The sequence below is a fragment of the Crotalus tigris genome, unplaced genomic scaffold (genome assembly GCF_016545835.1).
Source record: "Crotalus tigris isolate CLP2741 ecotype Arizona unplaced genomic scaffold, ASM1654583v1 scf7180000017674.1595824, whole genome shotgun sequence".
NCBI lineage: Eukaryota > Metazoa > Chordata > Lepidosauria > Squamata > Viperidae > Crotalus > Crotalus tigris.
Genome location: NW_024096559.1, coordinates 841,397 through 854,932, shown reverse-complemented (window position 1 = coordinate 854,932; position 13,536 = coordinate 841,397). Strand labels below are relative to the sequence as shown.

The 13,536-nt window shown below is 39.9% G+C and overlaps 1 protein-coding gene across 11 annotated transcripts in view; it reads right to left on the bottom strand.

Annotated features, from left to right (window-relative positions):
- Positions 1-13,536, bottom strand: part of BAZ2A (bromodomain adjacent to zinc finger domain 2A) — a 72,077-nt gene that overhangs the window by 27,300 nt on the left and 31,241 nt on the right. For 10 of the 11 annotated variants that reach the window (XM_039337338.1, XM_039337336.1, XM_039337339.1 and 7 more), the window contains 11 exons: positions 12,840-12,977; positions 9,247-9,789; positions 8,335-8,499; positions 6,382-6,603; positions 5,519-5,716; positions 5,363-5,423; positions 5,125-5,233; positions 3,707-3,808; positions 2,648-2,858; positions 935-996; positions 29-109 (listed from right to left, as the gene is read on the bottom strand). In XM_039337338.1, coding sequence (XP_039193272.1) covers positions 29-109; positions 935-996; positions 2,648-2,858; positions 3,707-3,808; positions 5,125-5,233; positions 5,363-5,423; positions 5,519-5,716; positions 6,382-6,603; positions 8,335-8,499; positions 9,247-9,789; positions 12,840-12,975 — 1,890 coding nt within the window. In that variant the 5' untranslated portion in view covers positions 12,976-12,977. Of the gene's footprint in view, positions 1-28; positions 110-934; positions 997-2,647; positions 2,859-3,706; positions 3,809-5,124; positions 5,234-5,362; positions 5,424-5,518; positions 5,717-6,381; positions 6,604-8,334; positions 8,500-9,246; positions 9,790-12,839; positions 12,978-13,536 lie in introns of those variants that run through there. The other variant, XM_039337340.1, reaches the window with a different exon arrangement.

Below are 13,536 nucleotides of genomic sequence, written 5' to 3'. Positions count from 1 at the left end.
CAAGAAATCCCTCACAATCACTACCTACCTTAGGTTTCTTTTTTGCTTCCTTAGACTTGGTCTCCTTGGACTTCGTGATCTTGGCTTCCTGCTTCTGCTTATTTTGTACCTAGGGAGAAAACCAACCATGCTGAGAACACAAGGAAAAACACCAAGGGTGGGGGGAAAAAAATAATTGCTCCATGTTTTAAATAAAACAGTGGTTTTCCCCAACTTCTACAGCAGTGTTTCCCAAACTTGACAATTTTAAAGCATGTGGACTTCAACTCCCAGAATTCCACAGCCAGCATTGCTGGCTGTGGAATTTTGGGAGTTGAAGTCCACATGCCTTAAAATTGTCAAGTTTGGGAAACACTGTTCTACAGCATAGATTTATCCATCGTATTTTGCCTGTTTCACATTCTAACCAAAACATTCTAAACCCCCAAGATTCTGCTAACCAAGACGTGATCTACTTCACATTGCTTAGATTCACCAGGAAGTGAATTGCAGGATTTGGCGTTTTAAGTGCTTTGGTTTTAACAAATATCAACTCCCCTTTCCCCCTACAACTGTAGAGACACAGCTGTAGAAATACTGGGGCATTCGTTCCTTCCCAATGTCAAAATTCAGGTAATTTTGGTTCTCAATTCTCTTTTGCTGTTCTAATCCTTTCACTAAAACCACTCCCCCCCCCCGTCACATTATTTTAAAATATGAAAAAGGTATGTGAACATAACTTCAGTTTTGGATTTTCTCCTGTACAACATGGAAGGCTTATTAAACCTCTGCATATCTGCAGCCTTACTAGTACCCAAGAAAGAAGGTCTTACAATATCGCCTCCATCCTCTACATTTTTGAGTTCACGAATGCCTTTTCTCTCTCAAAAACTGCCCACAAGGATGACCGAGCCTTCTAAAAGCAGAATGCACAAGCTTTTTCTATTTTGTGTACCTTTTGTCTCATTTTTTTCTTGATCTTGGTCATCTTCAGTTTATCTTCATCACTCAGAAACTCTGCAAATATAAAAAGGGAGAATGAGACTAAACTAGCTCTACATCTGATGTCTAACAATACCTTTATTCTTTACAGGAAAGTATTAATTTTCCAAAAGACATTGCTGACATAGGCCAGAAGAAATATACTCAGCATGAACACAACACAATCTTCTTTCATAGCTACAGTTTTGTTCCTTTCTCAGGTTTAACTGTTTCAGCCATTAAACAAGCTTTCGTGATCATGAATTTTTTTTTAATATAAGTTCCATTATGAGGAATGAAATCTGCAAACTCTACCCACATATAAACGAATGAGCTGTTTTAAAGATATTTTGTGAACTGCAAGAATATAAATAATCTAATCACCAAACACTGAGCAATCTACTCACAGGTCCAACAGCAAATATGAATCTATTGCATGATTTTAGTGCTGCTTAGTAAATAAAAATAATAATAAAATACTTTCTGTGGACTATAAGGTCAGATCAAGTGCAGACAAGATATAATGTGTCAACATGTGGCACTGAGGATTTTAGTTCATTGTGTAATGAATAAAAAATTCTTCCTATTTTCCTCCATCTCTTATGTATTCTACACAGTGGCTTCACCAGATGAAACTGGCAGCAAGCCCAAAGAGTCATAATTAAATCAATGTGGCTAAATTGCTCCCTCCCTACAATACCCAGGCAGAGCTGTAGCTTTATTAGGAAGCATTCAGTATTCATGGTAGTGAGAGCATGTTACTGCTTAAAAGTATAATAATTATGGAGACTAGAACACCTTGGATACTTCAAATTTCTTGCAATTAAAACAAAGGTAGGCTATCTCTGCCCCAGAACAGCATGTGACCTGTAAGTCCCTTCTGTGTGGCCTCAGAATATCCTCTGCTCATATTTGCTGAAGAGTAATAACATAGTTCCTCACCATATTGAGTCAGAATGGAAACCGTAGTGATGAATCCAACAGGGGCTTAAAATAGATTAAGATATAAAAAAACCCACACAAAATCCATTCCCCACCCCAACAAAATTTAGCCCAACCCAATTTACTATGGTCCTAAGGCTACCAAAAAATATTCAGTGACCTGATTTGAAGCTACTTACAATAAGACAGGACTGATAGAGCATCCATGGCTGCACTCCACAAAGATTCTATTTAGACATCTGATCCTAAATCTTTCAGCTTTTTAAATAATAACAAAAAAAAAAAAGTTCTAGCCCCCACTGCAGTGGAAACATAAGTGAGAGCTAGGAAGAAGATGGTACCTGCAAGCATTTCCAGTTCTGAAAAGCACATCTCTTATTTTCTGTGTAACTACCTGCCCCTCCCCTCAAGTTCTCCAGTCATGTTCTCTTACCTATATATTCTTACTGCCCCTTGCTTATCCGTTCCTCTCTTCCTGCTGCCACACCGCTCCTTGACAAGAAATTCCAAATTTTGCAAAAACTCACACATCAGTTTCCAGAAAAGGCATGCAAATGAAAAATAAGCAGATTTGCATGCATCTTGTCGATTGGCGTTATTTTTGAGAGCAAAAGTTGAATTTTCTTGCTGCACATAATGAACAGCCTTTCCTCCAGAAACTGACAAACAACCACTGCCACAAGCTAGAATGTTTTCTTGTGAAAGCTACAAGCATGCAAAAAAAAAAGGCTGGTCCGACTGGTACCTTGGGTTTCCAGCTTCTTCAAAACTCTGACGTCCGTCTTGCTCAGCAGGTCAGGCACTTTCACTTTGGGAGGTCGGCCCCGTCCACGTTTCACTTTGGGCATTTCCTTGGCCTTGATTTTCTCGGTATTTCGAGGGCGGCCGCGCTTTCCCGTGATGGCCTGGATACGTGAAGGGATTTCTTCATGTGACAACTTTACCCACTGCAAGCCCTGTGAAATGAAGAAAAGGATGCTGCAGATGTTGTAGCTTACACAGGTCAGTATCCCTTTTGCTGGCCATACTGGTTAGTGCTGATGGAAACTGAAGACCGCAATAACTGCAGGGCAAAGGGCATATCCTCAGAATCCACAGAAACAAATCCTTCCATACACTCCTGTAACATACTTTTGGTCTAGAAGCAGAAAAACAATTTGGGGAGAGGATGAAGAATGGACTAGCGATGTGTTTCAAACTCAAGTTTACTAAGCCATTATGCCAGATACAAACAGACCTTGACCTGCAACCACAATTGAGCCCAACACTCCTGTTGCTTAGCAAGTGAGTCTTGCCCCATTTTACAACCTTTCTTGCCACAGTTGTTAAGTGAATCACTGCAGTTGTTAAATTAGTAACCTGGTTGTTGAGTGAATCTGGCTTCCCCATTGACTTTGCTTGTCAGAGGGTCGCACAAGGTGATCACATGACTCGGAGACACGGCAATCATCATAAATACGTTATCAGTTACCCAGTGTCCAAATTTTGATCGTGCATTCATGGGGATGCTGCAATGGTCATAAGTGTGAAAAAGTCACTTAAGTCACTTTTTTTCAAGTGCCACTGCAACTTTGAATGGTCACTAAATAAATGGCTGTAAGTCAAGGACTACCTGTACTATGCTTCAAGAGATACAGCTGTTTACGAGAATGTCCTCCCTTATTTAAAATACCGAAATTAGGCTCTATGTAGATACTCTGTTGTTACATGGCCCCAGGATTGTTAGCACAATTTTGACAAAAGAACAGATGCTAAAAAAAAAAATCACAAGATGCCAATGATTCCTCAGAAGAGGAAGATTTACCTCAGATGTATCTCGCTCTTCAAAGAAATCGCCCACTGGCATTCGAGGACTGAAGCTGAAGTGTTCACGGCGGACGTTCCGCCCATCATTTCTGCTCAGGTACTACAGGAGAATAAACCACCAAAACATTAATCAAGCACTTAGTTTCTTTTTAAGATGGAGGTTCTCTCTAAAGTGAGCATAGTACCTTTGGAACTACTGAAATACTCTAAATCGGTGTCCAGATAAGCATGTAATCTAAACAAGCATATTGGATAACATCCATTATAACTGATCAACAATCTTAGATTCTGCTTGGTGTCTTACAAGAAGCATTCAAAAAGGGCAAAGCAAATCTTATTCCAAGACCAAGACAGGAACTATATTCATATTCTGACAGAGAAGATGATGAAGGTAGTTACATGATAATAAAAGGCAGGGGATGCTACATGATAGGCCTGACAGCAACTGGAGTTTACGAGGAAGATATGAAGGAGTCTTCTATAACAAGAGGCCACAGTCTGAAATAAAGGATCAAAGAACGATAAGGCAGGCAGATGAATAGTATTGAACCTCATGCTACAGTTCTGCTTAAGAAGCGGGAGGGGAGCCATGGTTCGGGGAGGCCTTTGAAAAAATTTACCTAGTGTGGCAATTGTGCCCTTTCCTAGACCGGGAGAGTTTGTTCAGGGTCAGTATTCCTTGGTCACCTCCATCTGAATTACTGCAACGTGCTCTAGATGGGGCTGCTCTTGAAGACTACCCCAAAACTTCAACTGGTCTAGAATGCACCAGAACACACAGTAATTTTAGGCCCCTCGTAACACCTCTCTTGCGCAAGCTGCTCTTGCTTCCAGTTTCTTTCTGGGTACAATTCAATGCTAGATCATCACCTTTAAAACCCTGTATTTCATGGGATGAAGTTAACTAAAGGACTTCCTTTCCCTAAAGACATCTACCCATCCTGCCAGGTCAGATGGGGTGGGCATACTCCCAGTCCCTTTCCCTAAACATTGCCCTCTTATGGGAGCTAGGAAGCCTGATTTTTCTCTGGCAGCCTGTTTCATGGAACATTCTTTACCCTCGGACTGTTTGGGAAGCACTGAAGTGACAGCAGATCAGAACTCTGATTTAGCACCAAATGTTTCTAAGAAGGAAGGAAGGAAGGAAGGAAGGAAGGAAGGAAGGAAGGAAGGAAGGAAGGAAGGAAGGAAGACCAAATGAGTGTTCTGACACAGTATTTCTTTTCTTTGGAAATAGTGAAAAAAGAGGAACTTGGGTCTGGGCTGGAAAAAAAGCAACATTATTCTCAGCAGACAAAATAAATGTTCAAGAATGATTTTAAAACTGTGTTGCAGAATAGTACATAAAATGGAGAAGTCACTTACAAAAGAAATCAGCCACCACCACTTCCTATCTGGGAAACTTTTTTTTTTTACCTTGATCACCTCTGGAAACTGCTTCATCCTTTTGCCACAGGGTCCATAGTACCAGGTTTCTCCCTGCCATCGGTTGCTCCCTTTCTTGATGCGCACCTCCCTTCGCCATCTGAGTACAAAGATAGCCTATCAAAGACTTGAAACCTGCATCCTAACTCAGAAATATTATTTGCTGTGCATGTCCTAGCACTATACAAAAGCAAAAATCCTTCCTGCCAGGAAAATGGGAAAAACTTACCCATGTTTCAAGGGGTAGTACACCTCTTCTACTGTGGCTATTCTCCTTCTTGGAACATCACCTGTCAGAACAAACAACCATTACCAGTGCTATCAACTAAGTTAGATTTAAAGGCAGCCAAGTAGTTTAGAAGCATGAAGAAAAGAGTTTACTTACTTTTGGCAGATACATTTAGCTGTGAAGCTTCTTTGCTGTCCCTGTCTGTTACAGATATAGCATTGTCTGGACCACTGCTCCTGACCGCCTCTTCCAAAGAGGCATTTAGAGATTCTGGTTCAAGGGACGCCTGTGAATCCAGAAACTCTGTGCCCTCTTGCCCTACTTCATTTACACCTGTCAGCTCCAGGCTGCTCTCTATAACAAAAGAGAAGAAACAGAGAAATAGAATGGCACAGAGAAAAGAATGAACACACAATGAAAAAAGTTCGTTGAGCATTGCAGAGAATAAGACATTCCTTACTTCTGCTGCATTCCTAGTCACTTAGTGGAATGCTACAAGCTGTTTACAGTATACAGTGTAAGACTTGGAATACAGATTTCAAGTACTTAGCCTCGTCACTTGGAAGCTCTTTTAAGAATTCAAACCTTCACATGATAATTACAATTGTTATGTGAACAACATAGTCCTGCGTAACTTACTCAGGATTAATATGCAGTATTGTCTTTTCTTCTAAACACTGTTAGAGAAGGATTTTCTACACTTATTTTTAAAAAATAAACTTCTAGCTGAATAAAATAGCTACCGAGGACTCCGGTTGTACTGTATATGGCATTCCAATATACACCTTTCCAAAGTTCTATACAGTTAGATTTGATTTCTCTCCTTCTAATTAAATTCCTAACTATACCAAAAGTTTATAATAGCTTCCCCTCCCACAGATCTATGCAACTTATTACTTGGAAATGTGTACCTCTGGATCCCACAATTCCCTTTGCAAGTACTAAGCAAAAGCTACTGTATTTGAAGATAAGAGAATGGATCAATGATGAAAAGGGAGCAATGGGTGGGTCTTGCTTACCTTGCAAAACAGACTCTCCAAGAACAGGAGGCAAACTGGCACTTCCAAAAAGAGAGGTATCAGGCTGACTGTCATCTGCCAATAGGCTGAAGGAGTCAGAGTGGTTGAGAGAGGGACTGCCAGGACAATCCAGGGCAGAAATGTCAGGAGGATCCTCCAGTGGAGACTTGCCACTCACAAGTTCAGATGTATCCATTTCATACAGATCTCCTGTCCCTGGGTCTACAAATCATATATTTGTAAAAGTTCTTACAAGCTATTCAAACTAGCAATTTAATTCCACCAATGTCTTTGCGTTACTATCCATAATTTAAACACTAAATATACATAGTGCTCCTTACACTTCTCTGTGTAATTAGACTGGTCCTTAGAAATGCTACACTAAAGAAACATTTCATGATATTTTAAAGAAATTTCTTGTTATTTTTAAGAAAACAGACTGCCACCTGCTTGGGGCTTAGCATCCTAACCATTTGTTAACCAACTTCCAAATCTGAGCCATTGTGCATCTTTTAGAAATCCACTTTAGGAAAGGAAAAAAAAATTAAGAGCCAAATAGAAAAATATGGAAGTTAGCCTGTTACTAGCAACATTTAGATGAAGTGTTTGCATCTGTTTCTGCTGCTTACATCTACAAGTCATATAAGCAAAAAGCACAGTGGTTAAAATGTTGGACTAGGAACTGGGCGACTGCAATTTCTAGTCCTCCCTTGGACATGAAAGCTAACTGGGTGACTTTCAGCCAGTCATTCTCTCTCGGCCCAATCTCCTTCACTGGATTGTTGTTGTAGGAAAAACAGGACATGGGAATATTATGTATGCCATCTTGAATTGGACAAAATAAACATAGGATATAAATCTAATAAATAAGCTGAATGTATAGAATTGGTTGGACAGTATAATTGAAGGAAAAGGCAAACAGGTTGTTGGGTTGGAACTTGTATATTCACATAATAACTGATATGTACATGACCCCTTTATTTATTTGCCCATTCAAAAACACTACTAAAAACATTTCTTTTCCCCTTATTCTCCTTTCTCCCACTGATCCCATATTACTGAAACTAAAAGCAACTATTGGAACTGGAGATCATTTAGACATAAACTGGGCAGAAATCAGAACTAACCATTAATCTTCTGCCTTCTAAATCTAACTAGTTGCCTCCATCATGGTATTGGTCTCTTTTGATGTTTATAATTAAATTATAAAACTAGATTTTAAATCTATATGCATCGACACAATACAAAATATAATTGAATAATAAATTCATGAAGGAGACTGTGCCTCTACTACTAGTCAGCAAAGTGTTTGCTTAAGCCTCTAACCATGAACAGCAATAAGATGGGAACAGGGCTGCAGGGGAATTGTTTGCTTGTTGTTTTGTATATTGCTAATTAGATCTAAATATAAGTGTTTACATTTCCAAGAAATGCTGCTGCTGGAGAAGTTGCACATCAACGACAAAAACAGCAAACATTGATATAGAAGCTACATTTAGGCAAGGTAGTTTTCTTCACTGTCATTAGTTATAAGACTTTAAGAAAAACATTGCCAACAAAACAGTTTTCACAAGGTACCATGTTAATTCATTTACAGAAATATTAAAGTCAACGTACATCTTAATCCAGTTTACAACGGGATAATCTTTTATGTCTCACAGCGGCCTACTTCCTACCATTCCACAAGAAATGCATGGAATACTGTGACGATTGGTAAAACATGGGATACCCAGATCTCTGCAAAAGAGCTCTTGCATTTTGAATAGTAGAGAGGGAAATTTCACCATGAAGGGCTTGTATAACAAACTACATTTGCTGAAATTTTCTTATTTACTCAAGTATGTGGATGTCTTATATTTTTTCATATATTTTTTTTCATTCTGCAAGGACATCATTTCTAAGAAACCACCAGCTCAAATTGTATATGCAAAGAAGAAAATTTCACCCACTTACCTCTGTCTAGTGACTCAAAAGGCTCCAAAGAGTCTTCCAGAGGAGGAGGGATCCGAGAAGCATCTTCAAGGCAACTAGCTCCAGCATCAGGTTCCAAGACAGAGGCCTCTTGGCTAAGAGGCTCAACAACTGGAGAAGAACCATTGTAGCCACATATTTTCAATTCTACAGGAAATATTATTAAAAGTGTCACACGGAACTTTCTAAATTGTGATTTTAAAAATTATATTTCACTTCAGGTCTTGAGGAAGCTTTAAAAATAAGCAGAATCTCGCAGCAAACACACATGCACACCATTTTAAATTAATCAAAGAACTTTTCATTCCTTATCTCAGTAATTCTAACCCTATCGCTACATTTGTCTGGAAAAAATACTTTTATCATTATTCTACAAATGCCATTCATGTCCACGGTACCTGGCAAAATAAGAAGAAAACTGGCAGATCCCTGCCCCAAGTACAATAGTCTGCAATTTAGATTTAAAAGACGGCCATAGTCCTTGATAAATCCAAAAATCATGTTACTAGTCAAATTTGGAAAAGCAATATATTACAGTAAAGTAATCTGACTGTTGGTAGGTAAAGAACCGAGTATTGGGAATTACTATCGTAAGATGTATTTCAAGGCCACACAGATGCCAAGGTGGATATACTACTACTGTAGTGAAGGGTAGGAGGCACAGTTATTTATTTCTAGAAATTTAAAGAAACAATTAGAAGTGGCAGATACTGAAATCTTAACAGTAAGCAAGACTTGTACAGTACCTACTCTTCCAGCTTAAGTTGGAATTAATCATAAGGTATTACTGGATTTAAGATAAGTTAAATTTCAGCATGTCCTGAAATATTATTGAATATAATTCAATAGTAAGCATTCTGAATAAAAATTCCGAGGACCATTTGTGAGTTATACCTGGCTGTGCATTTTCCAGCTCCATGCTGCCCAACAATCTGGTGCCATTTTCTGCAGCTGTAGATGGTGGTTCTTTCACAGCCTCTTCATTGCCTGGCTCATCCTGCTGTGGTGAGAAGTCCTGATTCCCTGAAGCAAGCATGGGAGAAGGCTGAGATGATGTGTAGAAGCTTGTTGGGCCATTTTGTAGGATTTCAAAGTTCTGATCATCAGGGAAAGAGTCGTAGAGCTCTGCTGAGTCAAAATTTAATCCCATGGTCCCTGGGGTACCATTGGCCCAGAACTCTTGCCCACTGCTTCCCCTCAGACTGGTGTTATGTCCAGGTGAGTTCTGCCGATTGTTCTCAAGGGTACCGTTCAATGGATACTGGGAGAACAGCGGACCATCTTTGAGATTGTTGCCGTTGCCAGAGGGATACTGGGAGTAATTCCACAGATAGTCATAGGGATGATGGAGGTGAGAGTTGTTTGAGGAACGGGTCCCTGAAGTACTAGCATGAGATACAGTAGATAAGCCATTGACATTCATGTCTCCATTTAAACCTGCCATGAGGGACAGAAGAAGAAGAAAGAACAAATACTGAGAGCTAGTTTGGTCACCATCAAAGTTGATACCAGCCAGAGCACAGAAAAACTCAAAGAAGCAATGCAATATCGGTAGATTGGAAAGACTTGGCCCATGGAATGGCTAAGAGTCAGAACATCATTGTCAGTTTGATGCAGTAGTTAAGGTGCTGGCCTAGAAGCCAGGAGACAGTGAATTCTAGTCCTGCCTTAGACATGAAAGCTGACCGAACAGGACTAGACTAGGACTTGGGCCAGTCACCCTCTCTCAGCCCAACTCACCTCACAGGGTTGTTGTTATGGGGAAAACAGGAGAAGGAAGAAGTTATGTATGTTCACCATCTTGAGTTCCTTATGAAGTAATAAAGGTGGTATTAAAAAGATCTAATAAATCAATAAAAAATAAATACCAGGAACAGTACTAAGAGAGAGATTATCTTCTTCTTTTAGGCCTGCCTTCTTTTTCAAAGTAGAACCAGCAAAATGAGAGAAGACATAATAAAGCTGAATACTCTACTCCGTTAATGCAAGTCAGCATCCTCTCACATTTTCTCAGCCCACATCATTTTCTGGCTATTTCCAACTCCATCCTTCAATTTCTCCCACTACGGAGTTGCTTGAAGACATAAAAAAACAAACGCACGGATACAATTGTATTCTCATTCTTTCTTTTTGCACTGCATTTTGAACCACAGCCATATTTCATGCACTTCTGGCTCAATTCACTTTCTGCTACAGATATGCTTATCCTTGCAATGTACACCACAACAAGAAAAAAAGTTTCCCCATGTCTGTCACACAAGGAACAGTCAGAAAGGGTATTTTTATTCTACTTTTATCTTGCATTACAATGTTAAGGGTGGAAGTTGTTGCTGAAAGACAAGTATAACATAACAAAGAATGTAGGCAAAGAGAAGAGTGATGAAGGCAAAGAGAAGTAAAAAATGATTCTAAGTGAATTGGGAAGAGGAAGAATAAACACTCAGTTTTTATGTTATGTTCTAATTTCTAAAGATTTGTCACATTCTACTGTATGTCATGGTTTTGACGATAACCATGAATGATGAAATCTCCTGCTCTATGCAGTCAAATGGTGTTGTTTCAGTATGAAAAAAGCTAGAATCAAGCTGTGGTTTATGTTCTACCATTTTCCCTTAATTCATCCATAAAGTGAATGGCTTCAAGGATTGTGCTGATTTTTATAGTACAAGTAGTCCTTGACTTATGATCATAATTCAGCCCAGAATCATACATCATGGCAGACATTAAGAGGATCATCACATGACCATACCCAGTTTTACAACCTTTTTTGTGGCGGTTGTTAAGCAAATGCCACGGTTAAGTAAACCTGGTTTCTTCAATGGCCGTTTTTTGCCAGAAGATGGAAGTGAATGCTGGAAATTAGGGGAAAAAAAACACACACACACAAAAATCACAGTCACATGATTGTGGGACACTGCAAACAGTTACAAATGTGAGTCAGTTGCCAAATGCCCAAAATGTGATCATGTGACCGTGGGTGAGGGTGCAGCCATTTGGGATTGTTTACCTTTTAGCAACAAGACAAAACAACAGCAGCAATGTTTCCAAACTTTTCAAAATAATGTGAAGTTTAACATATGGTAAGGAAAATTACATTTGATTAACAACTTCTATTCACAGCAAGCAGATTACCTTTAGAGGTTCACTGGACAACCTATGACTTGTCAGGTCTTTGTTTCAGAGATATTTCCTTACCTAACACTTGCACATCCTCCTCTTATCACAGTGGTTCTCAACCTTTCTAATGCCGCGACCCCATAATACAGTTCCCCATGTTGTGGTGACCCCCAGCCACTTATACATCACCGGGTGCTAGGAGCGTGGCCAAAGAAAAGGGGGGGAAAATGGCGGACAGCCTTGTTTGGCGACCCCCGTGAAATGGTCGTTGGACCCCAAATGGGGTCCCGACCCACAGGTTGAGAACTACTGTCTTATCACATCAGTCTAGTATCCTGACACATCTTCCACAACATGCGCCCCCTCGCACACACCCTCCCCATCTCCCGCACTGCATCCTGTGCAATCTCTCACACACTTGCACAATGTCCCCAACCTGCACTGGGCTTCTTGTGAACTCCCTTGTATTCCTGCAACCCACATGGTGCCTCCTCTCCACAGGGAGATATGCAGGGATATGGTGTGGGTCAGGAAGGATGTGCAGGGTTGCATGAGGCGCCCCACATATCAGGGAGGGCACAGGGCATACATGGGGATGGGGTGCAGAATGGGTTAAGGTCCAGCACACGTACAGAGAGGTTGGGGAAGCTGCAACGGTGGGGGAGACTTAACCAAGCAACCTGCGATCTTCCCTGCCAGCTTCCCAATTGCCAACACTCCCTGCAAGCTTTCCATAAAAAAAATATTTTTCTTGTGGGAGGTGGCAGAAGTGTTGGCAATCACAATCGAGTTTATACTTCTGGCTGGCTTCCCCACTGACTTAAGAAAGAGAATGGTGGAAATAACATCATGTGACATGGCTGACTGCAACAGTGTGGCAGTGCTGAAGCAGTCCCTTCCCCAAATTTCATTCCCAAGGAAGTAATGGGTAGTTTGAGGTAGTTTGGTTCAAACATTGTTGCCCTATGATGCACCATTTTGCTCAAATGAAGGTTTCAAGCAGACACAAGAGATTTTGTGTATATAGATATTTTCAATGTAAACTAAAAAAAAAATCATATACGGTCTAGGCCTTTTTCTCCCCTAATAATAAAATTAGGAAAGCTCAGACTTTTTGTGCACCAACTCTACTATCTGCGTGGATGTAACGATACACAAAATCTTTTTTTATTACTGAATTATCCATCTCTATTAAGACCTTCTGAACCTCACATTTCATTGCAAAGTAATAAAGTAATAATTCTGTACCCAAAGAACCGTACACCAAAAAGAAAACAGCTGGTAGCATTAGTAACTGGACCGTGTATAATCAAGGATCAAGTCTACTATTAATATCACCATAATGGTCAGGTCCATTGGTCTTCACTTACTTTTGCCTTGTTGGGGGAAGTTCATAGGAGATCCATTTGTGTAGACATTGTCCCCTGAGGAAGGAGCAGGTTTCAGTCCTGAGGCAGCAGGTGAAGAGGGAAGGCCAGTGAAATTAAAATGATTGTTTGCTTCCATTTCTAAAATAAAAAGACATTCAAGAAAGACTTAAAGGCAATAGAAAGATACATTCTAAGTGTGTATTAGTATACTGCCTATACCCACCTAGTTGATGGATGGAAACAACAGTATGTTGGTTTCCATGGTAAATTAGAGATTTAAAACCTTAACTTGCATAGAACAACAGGAGCACGCCTGTGGTAAAACTGAGTTTTGGTAGAACATTTGACGTACTAGCCTACGTCTGCCAAAATTGATTGATACTGTAGTGTAGAAAGCGTTAGCAATCAATGCAGCATGTGGCACGGGTAACCTATTGTACACCCTCTCTATCTTACTAAAAACCATTAGGTTGAAACCCCAATTGACAAAAGCTGACAGGCAGAGATGAACAGGCAGAAATCAATATCTATGGATCTGACTGGGCGATAAACACCTGGAATGAGTTTTAAATAAGTTTTCTCTTCTTGTTCATGCCTTTAATATAATTCATTTATTGTTGTTTTTTGCTATTCTATGCTTTTATTAATGTTGCTTCTCCTTGAAAAGTTATGCAAGTAGTCCTCAACTTACGTCTGG